We start from the raw sequence: 16,491 nt of genomic DNA on the forward strand, positions 1-16,491 counted from the left end.
ACAATAACACATGCGATGGTGAATACTAGTTGGGCTTGCAGACATAGATATGCATTCAACATGCACCTAAAAATGAGACTTGTTGGAGTATGTCTTATACTGGGAGGCAAAAGAATGCCACATAGGGGAAAACTCCATATTAAATCACTACTCTGCTTGTAGCCTAGATCAGAAGAGCAATAGTAGGGTCACACTTTTTGGAAACACCCATAGCACACCACAGAATTCTATTTACCAGCCTCCACCACAGTAGTGTCTTCTTGGCTACCAACCCATCACTGTAGATTGATATAGCCAGCTCTGGGATATTGAAAAAAAGCATAGAAAAACCAGGCAGCCACTAAATATTGGTGTATTGGAGAAGGCCAGATTGGCATCCCTGGGCTAGTGCTATTCTTTTTCATCCCAAATAGTATTCTGATTAATGTCTCTCTTTACAGATCCAAACGGAAGCTACTGGGATGGAAAGAACCCAGTGATGCCTTTGGCAATCGGCAGAATGCGCAGATGCCCTCAAAGAGTGCAGGAGGCTCCCTGAGCAATGACAGCCTTGTGGGCATTACAAGAGCCTCCAACAAGAATGAAGACTTTAAGGCTCTCCTTCAGAAGAAAGGCGGCAAGGGCAGCGCAGGCATGCGTACATCTGCGGCTGAATTACTCAAGACCACCAACCCTTTGGCTCGAAGGGTCATGACTGAGTTTACTGTGGATGGGACCCTCCAAGGCCCTAAAGCCCAGCCATGAGTAGGTTTTGAATAAGCTTTGTCTCTTCACACCAAGCCGTAAACCATCCCAGGTTGGTGGTCAAGGTGAAACTGCTTATCTTGGGGAGTTTTGACAAAACCAGTCTTTGTTGATTTGCTGGCAGTGGCTAAACCTTTTGTGGGGCAGGGAAAGAGACTCCGGATTATTATTTTTTAAAGTGTCTTAAATGTAGAGCACACCCATCCCATATGGAATCTGTCACACCTCTTTGCTCTTAAGGAGAGAAGTTTAATTTGCTTTGCTTGCTTGGAAGAAGGACCTACGACATGGATGTTCCTATGATGGGCAGTCATAGGTTGGTGTCAAATGTTCCAGCATCTTCCCCAATTGCATGAGGAGCAGACTACTTTTCTCTCTCCCTTTCCAGGGCTACAGATTGGGTCCTCTCTCCTGATTTCCTCTCTGCAGTGAAGCTAATTTGGAACAGTTTGGTTTCTTTGGCATGTGGTACTTCCAGTGCTTGTATGATACAATAGACATCTATTGTGGCTTCTTTTCTTTTCTGTTTTTAATTTCCCCTTTGGAATCAGATCTTATCCTTTCTTTCTTTCTATTAGTTTTGACTGCAAAGCTCCTGGGAGGTTGGAAACTGGCCACTTAGGAAGATGAGGCTGAAAAGCAGGACAGGTGCTGTTCAAGCCAAAAAACACTGTTCTTGGGGAGGAAAGATCATTATGTTTGATGCTCACCTTATGTGTCCAAAGAACAAGTCTGGTATACATAACTTTTAGTTGCCAAGGCTCTGCCTTGGCAGGCCACCCCTGCTACCAAAGCTTGTTAGCATATTGTCCAGTGGTCCGATAGTCCAGAATTTACAAAATCCTCAATGTTGGTCTCATCATCCATGCGCCTCAACATTTTGATAGAAAAGTAAAAATCTTTGTTTAGATTTCTGGCGAGCTGGCACTTGAAAAATTGATGGCAAATTAGGTTGTTCGTCCTTTTCCTTCCTTCCTTCCTTCCCTCCTTCCTTCAAACAAAATTGAAAGCAATCACTAAGGAATATGGGACATAGTTTTCTTTTCTTTTTTCTTTAGTGCTGACAAATAATTGGAGCCCAAACTCAGTCATAAAATTAACAGGCTTCATTATTCCACAGAACTGATAGTAGACCAGTTCACAGCAAATAGTATTTGTGGCTCTTTCCTGAGCTACAGCATTTGCCTTAACAGAAATGGGCTCTGGGTAGATGTAAACAGTGGGCGAACCCTTTCCAGGATGTCTTTAAATGCCTGTTGTTGCGCATTGTTTGGAAAAGTGGATCTGTGCTTGAATAGTACCCTTATTGGAGTCAATGGTATGTTCTTCTTCTTTTAGAGAAAAGTCACAGGGACGCTAAATATAATGGTTAAAATAGCTGTATCCTGGGAGGAGTCTTACTCTCCATGAATTTTTGTTGCAGATGTTCCTAGAATACCTCATTGTTCCAAATTAAGTTAAGGGAAGCTGCATCCCCATGAATGGGATGGATGTGATATTTACATCTTGGGTGTGCAAGGGCTAAAGTCTTTTGTATTCTGCCTTGGGTCAGTGTCCTAGGACTGCATCTTATTTAGGCCACACACAAACTGTCTTCTGTGTCTGTGAATGATCCATAGCTTCCCACTGCCCAGAAAAGAAATTCTAAAAATTGCTTGCTGCCAACAATTCTGGCAGAAAAAGATACAAGCTGCAGGACAGTCAGCATATTTTAATTCTTGGTAAGTTCTGAAATATGATTTTCTTTTTAAACCACTATGTTTCCTCAGAGTTCATTTATTGCTACTGCAGAATGTCAAAATGCAAAAAAGATCTTCTCTGATTGGTGGCCTAGAGTTTCCTAATGAAAAGTTCTCATACACTGGTAGAAAGTTACAGTGCGCCCTTGGCTTATGTGGGGGATCTGTTCCAGACCCCCTGCGTAAGCTGAATAGCGCATAAGCTCAAGTTCCATTTGATTGAATGGGGCTCGTACTTGTGGCGTGGGAGAGTGCGTGCGGCATGGGCGCACAAACCATTCATTCTCCTGTCTCGCAGCTTCTGTGTAAGCTGGAAGCTGCATATGGGGTGCCCGCCTATAGCGCAGGTGCACTGTACTTGTTTGTTATATATATACAGTTTGGATTTTGTGGGATTTAGATTTGGCATGAAGCAATCCCTGTGGAAAGAGTTATTATTCAAAATTCAGTTAGTCATGAGGCTGCTCTGTTCTGTAACATGGGCCATCTCTGAACAGAATAGGGAAAAACGTTCCCACTCTGATCCCGCACTGACCTGTGTAGATGATGCATAGAGTGAGAAGGGGTGGTCCATAAGTCCAGTCCATGCTCCAGAGTGATTCTTAGGAGTCCGGCTGGAAACTATGGAGAATCTCCTGGGCACACAGACTGCAGGGGCAAGGGGAGAACTGTTAACAGGTGGCCAGAAGGAAGCACCCTTGGCCAGCTGAACCACTGACTTAGGGAGTATGCAGACATTGCTGCCTGTATTGGCCTGTTGTGGATGATGGTTGTGTGCACAGCTCATCCTCCCTGCAGATCTGGAAGCCCCGATGGTAAAGTTGGTTTTTTCCTATCAGTGCAGACATGGCCTAAATCTTATGGGATTGTGATATAAGCATTAATGGACCAGAGTTCATTTAATCTCATATATGAAGTGGTTTACTCAGTTAATACAGAAAGAGAAAAGCAGACAGGTATGAATAGTAAGAAGGAGAAAATGTTGTAAAAACAGGGAGCTAGATGATATGTAATGCAAGGCATACAGTCTCTAAATTCTTTGCAGTATTTAAGTATACTGCATAGATAAACATCATTCACAAAAGTTGTAACCAGAAATTACACAATCCTTCTTAATTGAGCTTTGTTAGTATATATGTATTTCCCAACTATTTATCTTTTGATCAAGGATGAGATATCAGGTAGCTCAAGTCCACAAAACATATGCTGTCAGAAATTGTTTAGCCTTTAAAACCACACAGAGTGCTTAGTTTTCCTCAATAAATTCTTGTTTCCATAGTAGAGATGGATCACTCTGTCCCTCCAGATGTTGTTGGCCAGCAACTCCCAGCATCCCTCACCAGGGTATGATGGGGGTTGTGGTCCATCTGTCCAGTGAGTAGGGATGGTTGGAGTTGCAGTTCATAAGTATACAGAGGATCTCGCCTGTTATAGAAAAAAGCCAGTTTGCAATTCTGGGAACTGTATTTTTTTAAAACGACAACAACAACCAACTTTTCCAAGCTGCCAGCATGACAAAGGAGCAGAAAAAAACAAAGGGATCATGCATATGAGCGCTGGCTTGATTCTCCGTACCTGAAGACACAAAGGGTATGGAGCAGGTTTTACTATAGATTTCATGGGATCTCAAGGATAAGGAGAATATGGTCCCTAAAATGTTGTTGTCCTGCAACTCCCATCCTCACTATTGACTATGCTGGCTAGGTCTGATGGGAGCTGCAGTCCAACACGTTTCCTACCCCTGACTTAAGAACTCTTTTTCTTCAGAATGAAACAAAAACTATCCCACAACATAAAGCAGCAGATTTCCAGCGCTGTTGTCTTTTGGGCAAAGTTTGCCCTCAGCTCTTCTAGCTGAGGATTCTGCAAGGGGTTACTTTCACCTTTGTACAGTATATATGTATGCAATTTGTTCGCGTGTAGGGTAAATGGAACAATATGTAGCACATGAATATGCACACCCCTGGGATTCTCACAGTATACAAGCTCCCTCTCTCTCTAACACACATCCTGTCAGTTCTTATCTGCAATTCATGGCTTTTATCATATCTGCAATTCATAGCCATTGTCACTGGCAGCTTCCTGGCTATTTCCTTTCCCCTAATCCATTTTTAATAGATGATTGGCACTCCTCCCCCTCTTTTTTATTGCATATTTACTGTCTCATGAGCCTCTTTCATATTCACACAAATTAATGGCCTTGTAGTGAGTGCCCAGAGGATTACTCCAACCCCAAATCTCTGTTCTTCCTTCCCTCTGCCCTGTGATTCTTCTCTTGGCACAGTTAATTGTATCCCATTTTTGATCTCTGCCTCCTCCCTGCCCTACTCAGATAACTAGTGTTAGGGTTTCTGCCATTTGGACAAGAGGTAATGCAAGTAGAAAAAGCTTATGTTTTTTTCTGGGTGTAAATTCTATCATGAGAAATGTCCCACTGTGGCAACTTGTCCATTTAATGTGATGTACCAGTAGCATCTGAATTCCCAGTCTGACACACTGGAACATCGTCCCAAATTCCACTTCTTCATAGAATCAGGGGTCTGTGGAGGGCAAGGTGTTTGAAAATATATCACAAAATGGAGAATTTGAGAAGCAAATATCAAGTATTCATTTTCTCCAGCCCCTGTTTTTCTTTGTATGTTTAAGATATGCACCTTCCTATCAGGTTCCTTTTGATACAACTTTTGTTCAGAGGTTATTGAGAGCTTTTCTTTTCTCTCAGTTTTGTGAACTTAACCTGGAATGAAACTGGTAAAAAAGTAGAAAATATGCTTTCTTAAAATTTCTTAAAATCCCCTTTAAAAATAATTTTCGAAAGTAACTAGAAAACATGACATCACATTCCCACTTCATTATTTGTTGTTGTTAGCTGCCCCCGAATCTGTTCTGACTCATAGTTACCCTGTGGATGCGACATCTCCAAGAATCCTCATCTTCCACTGCCTTACCCAGATCCTGCAAGTCCTTAACCATAAACCCTCTAATCAAGTCTATCCATCTGGTTTGTGGTCTTCCTTTCTTTCTTCTGTCCTCTACCTTCTCTAGCATTATTGTTTTTTCTAGTGATCCATGCCTTCTCATAATGTGGCCAGCGCATAATAGTCTCAACTTGATCATCTTACTTCCCCTCTTCCAAAGTAATTTATTATAGGTAGCGGTTGGTTGTGACTTGCTGCTCCCAAACTCTAAGTAGGGGATCAGAGAAGAAGATGAGGTTTGCAGCTGAACATATCTGGAGAGTGCCAAGGTGGGGAAGGCTGTTTTTTAAGCATTACACCCAAACACAGTATGGCTGATATCCTAGATAGTTGAGTATAGCGCAAAGGTTTCATACATAGGAATCTGCTGTTGCTCCCCTGTTACCACTCTGGGACTCAACTTTTGTTGAACTGTGATACCTTTCTCCCACATAGCCGTTCCTTTGCTGTTGGAGAATGAGGGAAAGAGAGGAGCATCTGGCTAGATCCGCATAGCCAGGTACAGACTGAGGATTACTTCTGCTAAGATCCACTGGGATCCTCCAGAGGACTCAGTTGATAAGAGTCAGCAATTTTTGTCTGGCTATGGAAACATAGCTAGACACCTCTCTGATCCCCTCCAGTCTCCACTAGCAATGGAATTGTCCTGGGGAAGGAGGCTACTACATTGCAAGGATAAGTTGTGGGGTGGTTGCTTTGAACACTATAGATGAATGTAGCCTTATCTGCTGGGGATGCTTTGATTTGGATTTCCTGCATGGCAGGGGTTGGACTGGATGGCCCGTGCAGTCTCTTCCAACTCTATGATTCTATGATATCACTAACAAGATGCTGGCCCAAGCCTGACAACAGTGTGCATTGGATAGCTGGGACACAAGGAGATTCTCCCTGCTTGGTCAGCACAGTGTGATTTTTATCATTGCCAAGTAGTGGCCATAATGAAGCAAGAAAATAGCTGTAGTAATGCGAAGTCAAAGGCTTTCACGGCCGGTGTCCATAGTTTTCTGTGGTTTTTTGGGGCTATGTGGCCACATTCTGGAAGAATTTATTCCTGATGCAGGCGAAACGTCTGCAGCCACATGGCCCAGAACACCCACAGAAAGCTATAGCTATAGTAGTTTGCCAACAGGAAACAAAAATCAACCTGTCATTGATGAGCGTGAGTCTCTGTGTGTTATCGGTATCTACACACAATAAATGTGCAGAGAGGGCTTAGTTTTATGTAACTCTGAATCAAGTTGTATGAAATTCAGTACATTCACTTCCAACATACGCAGTCTAATGCTGAGCTGACATAAGACTTAATTTCCCTCCCTCCCTCTCTCTCTCTGGCATGAAAACTGACTAAATCATGCACAATTGTTAGCAACAGCTGTGCCTCCAGGGTTTTGGTCTTTTTTAGCAGGACTCTTACTCTCTGTAAACTCCCCACAAATCATGTTATAAAGCAGCCTTGCCTTTCCCAAGACAGGCCCCCCCCCAGATGTGTTGGACTGTATGCTGGACTTCCATTTGTGCAAGAGAAGGATCTGGTTTAAATGGGGCTGGGTGGGAATATAGTTTCCTTACTGTAGCACCTTAATCACACCCAAACACTTACTCCACAGGGCTGTAAAAACCCTTCAGAGTTGGTTTTCCTCCAACTTGGGTGGCTGCATAGGAGGCAAAACTCCTAGTAATGTCCACTGGCGTCATGTTGGATTTCAGTCCAACTTTCATATTCCACATTAATGACGAGAGCTGGAGCCCAGCCCTTGGAAAAGGTTGCTGTAAATGGGGGAATGCACAAATAATGAGTGAGTTGTTGCTTTGCTGCAGCACTGCTTTAGTTGTCTTGGAGCCCTTCTTCTTAACACCAAACAGCATGTTGCACCATAGAGTAGGGATGAAATGGTGTCATGACAGATGGCCATATATAGGTTAGAAGAAGAAAGGGGAAAAGGAAATCTGAATTAGAAACAGTTGGTATCTTTGGATCTTTCACAAGTGCTAAACTGCTAAAGGGAAACTACACTCAAAACAAGTGGGCCTAAAGATTAACCACACTGAGCTTGAAGAAACATGCTGGCTTTGTGACATCCCTTGGAAAAACTCAATTTAAGGAAGGGCACCCTTTTCTTGCAATAGGTCAGAAAGCTTGGCTTGTTCCATCTCCCTTCTGGAGCTTACCCAGTATTAATTATTTTGAAATGGTTGAGTCAGCTTAGTTCCATGCACTCTTCACAGTTAGCAGTGACCATTTTCCTTCTCTTTTTGCTGGAAGTGAGCATGGCTTTCCCATCTGAAATTAACCAAAAATGTGTCTCTTGGGCTGCATCCACACTGCAGAAAAATCCACTTTGATTTTGCTTTAACTGCCCTGGCTCAGTGCTACAGAATTCGGGAAATTCTAGTTTGTTGTAGCCCCGGAGTGGAGCAAGCATTCCCAGAATTCCATAGCATTGAGCCAGGGCAGTTAATGCAGTGTCAAACTGGATTATTTCTGCAGTGTGGATGCAGCCTTGGAGAAAACTAACTATCCTAGTGGGTCCACAAAGACTACCACAGGTCAACAGGCAATGAAAAAAGGTGGAGTAAAATATTTTTATGATTGTAATAATTACTCTTAGAGTAACTTTTTTTTATGGGTGCTTGCTTTGGTTTTTGAAAGAGAACTTCCCCAGAAATTGTATTATTTTACTTATTTAGAGTATTTGTACCCTGCTCTTCAGCCACAAGGGCTCTCAAGATTTCTTACAGATTGTTCATTTGACACTTCCTTGGCTTCAAGCTTAACATCTAAATACGCAAGGATGGCAGATATTGCTGGTTCGTCTCTCCCTCTGAGGCCAGGGCAATGGCAGTTGGGATGAAGTTGAAACTTTTTTCTTCCTAAAAATGACAGATTTGACCCTCCAGGCCCAGGAATTTGCATTGCAAAACCTGTCAGAAGTCTGACTTTCAGTCCCAGTATATCGAGGCTGTATTAGGGTTGTTGAGAGTGTGGTGTACTGGTTTGTGTGTTGGACTACGACTCTGGAGACCAGGGTTCAAATCCCTACTCAGCCATAGAAACCCACTGAATCATTTTCAGCAAGTCACATTCTCTCTGTCTTAGAAGGCAATGGCAAGCTCTTTTTAAAGTATTTAGTTTCTTGTAATTAATCGATTTCGGTAAAACATACATTCTGATTGCAGCATAGTAAGAAAATATTTCATCCTTTTAGTGATATAACTAACTTTTACTGTTATTTTTTTATAGTTGCACTAGATGGTGAAGAAGATATATGATACCATTCACATGGCTTGTGCTGAGCCTCATGCTCAGTTGTTAAGGTGAAATAGGTGTTTTGCACCACACGCCCAACAGCATTTCAATTTTAAGAAGTAACTAAAATAATGAGTTACTTTTGGACAATACATGTTGTTACTCTTAAATAATGGGTGTAACAGTAACATACCTAAAGCCTTGGGGCTGTACCTTCTCCTAATTTCTTGTTAAAAAGAACAATGTTCCAAGTGCAAATGTTAGCAATAATTGTCTTGCTAAAATGGATGAATTCTTATGGGTTATGGCGGATTAATGAATCAGCTATAACAGAAACACCTTGCGTGATGCCAACAGGATTTTAGCTTTTTCAGTTCTTCTGATCAGTTACCTTCCTTTTATTTTGTTAACCTATTTCTCAAAATTTCATGGCCTGCCTCCTTTTGCAGAGACTAAAGCCAAAACCAGCAGGGAGTTTTTCAGCCTCCCTTTCCTATTCAATGCCTGTCTCTCCTTTCTGCACGGAGCACTTTGGTGACAGTATCATCTTCAGAAAGAACCAAGCTCCTTTCTATTAATATTCCTTTGTCTCCCAGGAGGTGTTACCTGCCCCTTCTGCTCAGATGAACCAGAACTTGCTTGAAAATGCATTTGGCTGTGGTTGATTCCTCAGCTTGCTTGGCTTTAATTACATGTTCCTCCAAGCTGTTGCCATGGATTTGCACAATTAGGGTTGTAATTAATGTTCCAGCTCAGATGTTAAGATAAAAAATGTCCATGCTTCATTTGTTGTGAGATGATTCCCCACCACCACATACCCACTTCTGTTTTTGCTTTTCTCCAAGGAGGCTGGAAAAGTGCAAAATAATTTTGGCAAGGGAGCTTCATTCCTTTTGGAGGTCATCTCAATGTGGCTTTTCTATCCCATCCCTCCCAGGCCAGGGCCAGTACTGAATTTAGTTGGCTCCAGAGTGACCAGACATCCTCCTTTTCCAGGACATATCCTACATTTCAACCTTCTGCCCAGGAGGAACATTATATACACCATTTTGACACATGACTAGGAAGCATGTCCTTGTTATCCGCTGGGGTTTGGTTCCAGGACCCCCGGTGGATAATAAAATCTGTGGATACTCAAGTCCCATTAAATACAGTGGCATAGTAAAATGGTGTCTCTTATATTAAATTGGAAAATCAAGGTTTGCTTTTGGGAATTTTAATATTTTAAAGCCGTGGATACTTGACTCTGTGGATAAAGAATCCGTGGATAAGGAGGGCCAACTGTATTTGGTAATGGCTTCCATTTTTCTCGACTGCCCTGCATTTTACAGTGCCTTGTCCTCCTTTGTGGTTAGGATATCTCATCACCTTGGTTGGATCCTGCAAGTAACTGACATTTCTGGCTACTCTCTTCCTCATCACAGACACTTCCCGAAGGAGGCTTCCAAAGTTAAGGTTAAGGGTGGTTCACAGGATGGAAAAGTGATGAAAAGGACGATGTGTGATTCTTGTTAGAAAAAAAAAAACCAGTTCTGCACTGAGCCAAGCTGCATCTTGCTGTGCCTGTCTGAATTTCTGACTTAGGGTGACCCTAAGGCAACTCTGTCATGGGGTTTCCTTGCCAGAATATGTTCAGGGGGAATCTGTCCTTGCCTTCTTCAGTGTCCTAATCCAATACTCAAACCACTGCACCTCTTTGGCTCTTACAAAAGTGCACTAGGGCTGCTTCATTTTCCATAGGCTTCTTTCAGAGGTTGTAAGTAATGAGCAGCATATACTTAATTACTTGTAATGAATTACCTTTATTTTGTAATGAGGGGGGTGAACATTTCAGAAGTGGCAATAATGTTTAGGGTTAACAAGTAACATTTTCTAGTTGCATTTTAGTTGCATTCTAAATTTTAGTTGCAATGGCATTATTCCAAGAGACACACTCAGCTGAATTTTTTTAGGTTTTATACCATTCTCTTATCAATCCTAAATTGATAACAACAAAAAATTTTGAGCAGTGCAATAAATTAACATTGTAATTTTAGCAGTGATGAAGGGCTGTGGTGGGATTTGTGACAAGGTACATAACAAATTACTTTAAAAATAGTCTGAGCTCTAGTTTCTTCTACAATCATAGGAAGTTCTAGTGCCAATTCAGTGCATATGTGTTCAGTTAAATACACAAGTACTCAGATTTGTCTCCACATGGTGGCTGCTGACTTTTCTTCCACACGGATCTTCCTCCCATTGCTAGCATCATCACCCTGTTAGTCTTTTTCTAAACATCTTTATCCCCCCGTACAGGCTTTCCTATTTGGAATTCTCCATCATTGTTTTAGTCAAAGATAGAGCCAGCCAGCATGGCATAGTAGTTTGAGCATTACTAGGACTCTAGAGACCAGGGTTCAAATGCCAGCTCAGCCATGTAAACCCTCTAGGTGACCTTAGGCAAGTCACACTTTCTCAGCCTCAGAGGATGGCAATGGCAAACCCCCTCTGAAGAAACTCACCAAGAAAACCCCATGGCCTTTGGGTCGCCATAAGTTGGAGATGACATGAAGGCACACACCAACAACAAATGACACCTAAAAGACAGCATCCTCCCATAGAAATGTGGTTTGTTCACAAAGTTCTACTTGATGATTCCTTTCCTGTGTCAGGTCAATAACTGTGGCCTGGCTGCTGGGGAAACAGAAGAAAGCCTCTTTGTTGTAGCCCTGTCTAGATTTAGAGAACAATACCTAAAACAGTCTAACTTTCTCTTGCCTTTGGCTAAATATCAGCCAATACCTTTATCAGTTATTGGCCCAAATCCTATGTTTATTCCCAACTAGAGCAGAACCTCTCAATTGGGTGGATTTACCTATGTTTTAATCTCTCATTCTGTAGCTGATTCAATGGGTCTACGTCTAGTTAGAAAGATGGCTGTTAGGTGGCTAAGAGATGGCTCTTTGTCTGATTCTCTAGTTTGCTGTGTGCTTGGATAATTTTTATGTTCAAGGAGTGTTCAGAGACACAATTCTCATGGATGGAGTGTGAAATCGTACAATCCAGATGCAGGTTACTTGGGATCCTATGACCAATGTGGTCCCAAAGATAGTTTTATCGAGCATGGAAAGGGACATTGAAGCATTTAGCTGAGCAAGAAACAGTTCTGTATTTTCTAAGACAGTGTTCTTATTCTTAGCACTGAGGCATTAACCTCATGGTCCACCAGGTACTATTGGACAGCAGCTCCCACCATTCTTCACCATTGGCTATGCCAGCTAAGAACGATGGAGAATGGCTTCAGTTTCCAATAACATCTAGAAGGCCGCCATTTGCCCACCTCTGTTTTAGAAATGGCCTTGGTTTTTCCAAACAAGAAGCACAAGATAGGCATACAGTCTAACCCCGATGCCATCAATTGTTAGGAGAGAAGATTGCTCTTTAGTTTGTGTGTAGTCTGTGGCATTCTCTGAGACTTTCTTGTTTACAGGTTTACCTCTTGGAGAATCACTGGCTTCTTTGTGGGGTAGAAAAGCCCAAACACTTCATGCGTGCAGGAACTGTAAGATGTGACCTAGCTGCACAAGCAAGGCTCTGGCTTTCATTAAACAGAATGATGCAGTGAAATTGCTAGCTACAGTTTTTAATTTATTCTTACAGGGTTTTGACAGCCAGGGGAGAGGAGAGGCTTGTTGTTGTTATATGCCATCAAGTTGACTTTGGCTTGTGGCAGCCCTATGAATAAAAAACCTCCCAAAGATCCTGTTGACAGCCCGTCTCAGATCTTGCAAATTCAGGAGCATGGATTTTGTAGGATTTTTCTGCCTCCTGCCAAAATAACTTGGCTGGCTTCAGGTACTAACTACATGGAGGTCTTTGTTTGGACACAGAGGGAAGGGGGTAGTTTTGTAAATGAACTGATACCATGTCACCACGACAGCACACTGGATGCGGTGGGAAATAGAGTGTACCTTCATGGTACAGTGAAACACAAAAACCAAAAAGTGACTTCAGTGGAAACAAAATTTTAGGTTTTTGGCTTGATCAAGGAAAAGATAAAGTTCGGATCATGCCAGGAATGACTGCTGGTTTGTTTTGTTTTTCTCATGTGAGGGTATGTGTTGTGTGAACGGAACATGATAAGGTGGGAACATGATAAGGTGTATATAACAAGCCATTAAAACCATACTGTTTTCCATTTCTGAATTCTCCCAGAGAAACAGTAGAAATGAAGGCTGTTGTTATTCTAATCCTTTCTCTGCTCTGCATTCTGAGCCTCTGGGGAGGCTGAGCATTAATTCTGCAGAACAGATTTTTGCACCTCTCAGGGGTGCGTGGGCTGGGAGAAACTGGGCTGTTTGAACTCTCCTATTGTTCCTGATTTGCCTAGCCCTAGTGAAACTCAGGAATGTGCTGAAGTACCAATGATTATAAATCTAGATTCTATATATTTCTCAAAACTGGACCCCAGGAAGAGCTATCCCACTGAAGTGCCAGTTCCACCTTCTGTTCTTCATTTAAGTTGTGGTGGCAGAATCCATAGCCAATCTGTAGCATCATTGGTAAAAAGGGGATTGGCGCTAGAGTGTAGTGCAATGGGATTTGATGGATGTGGGAGATCCCCCTGCCTTGAATTTTGGTTAAGAAAAATTTGAAAGTGCATAATAAACTTCCTAATCTTGAATGATGTCAGATTTTGGGGGGAATGGGTGGGGGTTATAAAAGGATTTGTGTTTTAACAAGTAAATACTTAGCCTTAGGGCCATAACTATCTATCAGAAAGGTTTAGCCACTATCCTCGTGGTCAGAATAACTATGGGTATAGGATGTGGCAGTAATCTAGGTGCCAAAGGCAAAATAGCCACAGGCACGATGTCAACAGGGGTGAGCAATGAAAGCCATCTCAGACCAAGGCCAACATTTTATTAGTGACATAAATTTACATTTGACAGGGTAAATGAAACATGTGTAAGTGTGGCTTATACATGTGTGTATCTCCTTTTGAACAGCATATGGATCGTGTGCACCATCCAGAACTTCTCCACGGCAAGCTCCAGGAGTGGCCATTGCACTTACTGATGGGAAGGGAAAGTTCAGACAATGAAGCAGCAAGTAGTCTGGGCTCTGAGGGGAAGGGAAAGAGGGTGCACTCTATGTGCAAGTGCATACTAATTTCTTCCCCCCCTCTCAACCAAGATCTGCTATTTCATCATCTGAGTTGTCTCTGCCCTCTCCATCTGTAAGCAGCAGTAGTCCCCCTTCATGTTTGGTTATTGTCAGGGAAGAGAAAGGACACAGGGTAGGGAGAGAGCTGCATAGGCAGAACATTATGCTTCACATGCTTGAGGCAGGATCTCAGCTGAAATTGCCCCACTGGCTTCTGAGCAGCTTGGGAACTGGCCGGGTAGCTTTCTCTCCTGACAGAGACAGGGTTTGCTGCCATTCCTCCACTGACACTACACACCACTCAAAGATGTGCCTTATGCCAACATAGCAGAGCCTGCTGCCAGTGTAGGTCACTGACTGGATTCTAGCCTTTGGTTGCATTCTTATACTTAAATTCAATAAGTATAATTTTAAGTAATTAGAATTTCAGAAACTAACCCCCGTTGGAAACAATATGACTTATATCTGAACAGACTTGTAGAAGGTCATTTTTTAAAAAACTAACCATGGAGCTTTTTTCAGAACTTTTTGGAAACGTGCCATTCAAAATTTGAATACCTTCTGAAAATTTGTTTCAGCTTTAGGATTGCTGTTTTTGTATCACCAGTGGTTCTGGTTGCTAACATTATTTTTTTGCCCCACTGGAAAATTTATTTACATTTGACAGGGTAAATGAAACAACATGGGTGCAGGTTCACCTTCCTTTTGGGGGGCCTTTGTAGGTTCTTTCAGCCTTATCTTTGAAACAGTTTTGTGTTTAATTTGCAAAGGTTTGTGCAGCTTTTGACAGTCCAGCCTAGTTGTGTGCCTGGCTTTGCCAATCTCCCCACTGGTGCCATTGAACCAAATCTCTTGTGTGCTTGTCTGATTAAAATTCTCCCAGACCACAAGATGCCACCAAGACAACCAAGAGCAATTCATTCCAGGAAGGGGAAAAACAAATGGGATGTGCAATCAGTTGGCAGTGCTGATAAAGTATGTGCCATTGGCTCATTAGAATGTACCATTAGTGGGCCCACAGAATGAATGTGAAGGGGTTGTCATCCTCCTTCTCCCAGTATGAAAAACAAAACCGTTGACCAGTTAGAATGTACTTGCAAATCTAATGTCTTTGTCAGAGCTGAATCATCACAGAAGACAGCAAAAAAGGTGTGTGTGTGTTGGGGGGGGGTCTTATTCTTGAAGAAATGTATGTCATTTTCTCCCCAAAAGGGCTTTAAACAAGCACTTTGAAGACTCATCCTATGAATGTACTTTCCATATTCATAAACGTGAGACGCAAGTCAAAGCTCTCTTGCTTTTTGTAAAGCATCGCCACATGATCTGCAGTGAATTCTGAGACTTTGGTGCTGGGATGCATTGGAGCGAAACCACTGCCTGCATCTGTGGCCAAGAAGAACATTTGAAATGCCATTAAACTTTGTATAGTGTTGCATAGGACTGCTCAGGAAAAAAAATGAAACGAAAAGGAGGGGAAACAAAGTAGTCAGCAGTGGCTTAACCTTTACCTGCGTGTGCCACAATGGTGTCAAGGTTGCCAAACGCCTGCTTAGCAAGAGATTCTGCACTTTGGTTTCCCTTCAAAGAACTGCCTCAAACCCCACTTTGTTTCCCCCCTTTATAGCCGAAACTATTTTTTGGACTGCAACCGCAATGTTTGGTTACGCGAGGGTAAGTCTTACTGAACTCTGCTGGGCTTGCTTCTAAGCAAACATGTTTAGGATTGCACTGTACAGTATAATAGAAAATAACTTTTAATTTAGGCACCAAATCCTTAAAAGTATCAATATCCCTGTGTGGTAGAAGATGCGTGAACTATTTATTCTCGTCCCCTCTGCTTTCAGAAAGGTTCATTTAAAAAAAACAAAACCCAAAAAGAGCAATGGTTCCCTTTGTCTTTTTGCAAGACTGTCTCTTTTAAGAATATGTTTTCCTTGCTCTGCACCCAAGTGGATTAGACAGACTTTTTCTCCTGAGGCATTTCTGTACAGCCAAGGTAACCTAAGTCTCCTACCTATACTTTAGGATGTTTCCAGATGGAGGCTCTTAACAGTACCAGTCTACAAAAGACAGTGACGCTATGCCATCTTTGCCTCCTTAATGGTGGCTTTGCAGTAAGAAAAAAGAAAAACAAAAGTAGTCGTGTGGAAATGCAGAATGATAATGTGTCAAAGCCAACAGAGCTCTCCCTGACCCCATTGGATATTCCTTAAAGTAGGGTGATGGCACAATAAAAGCCTCATCTGGAAGCATTCTTAATCTAGCTCTCTCTATATTTGTATTAGTCTTATTGTGAGCTGTCACAAGAAAAAAAAACAGAAGCGTTTTTTTGACTATTGTATGTATTGATTCAAATTTAAGATTCAGGGTGCAAACCTGCTTTTGAATTCCATTTCTTGCCACTGTACAGTATCTGGAAATGCATAGAGAGACTTTTTTTATATTTCTGAATGTTGTACTTTTTAACTCCTTGCAAGCTTGGTAATACACTATCTAAATGTCTTTGAAAAACCAAAAATCGCTGACTCTGTGTGTGTGTGTGATAAAATCTCATGAAACCAACCGGTCGCTGATGTGAAGGGGGAGAAGTCCCACTGGGTGAATTAGACACTGAGTGGTGAGTAGGTGGCATTAATGC

General features: G+C 42.1%; 1 protein-coding gene across 3 annotated transcripts in view; it reads left to right on the forward strand.

Annotated features, from left to right (window-relative positions):
- NHSL2 (NHS like 2) overlaps positions 1 to 16,363 on the forward strand; it is a 109,497-nt gene extending 93,134 nt beyond the window's left edge. For all 3 annotated transcript variants that reach the window (XM_042478995.1, XM_042478996.1, XM_042478997.1), the window contains exon 8: positions 441 to 16,363. In XM_042478995.1, coding sequence (XP_042334929.1) covers positions 441 to 744 — 304 coding nt within the window. In that variant the 3' untranslated portion in view covers positions 745 to 16,363. The remainder of the gene's footprint in view (positions 1 to 440) is intronic.
- The last annotated feature ends 128 nt before the right edge of the window (positions 16,364 to 16,491 follow it).

Source organism: Sceloporus undulatus, chromosome 7 (assembly GCF_019175285.1).
Source record: "Sceloporus undulatus isolate JIND9_A2432 ecotype Alabama chromosome 7, SceUnd_v1.1, whole genome shotgun sequence".
NCBI lineage: Eukaryota > Metazoa > Chordata > Lepidosauria > Squamata > Phrynosomatidae > Sceloporus > Sceloporus undulatus.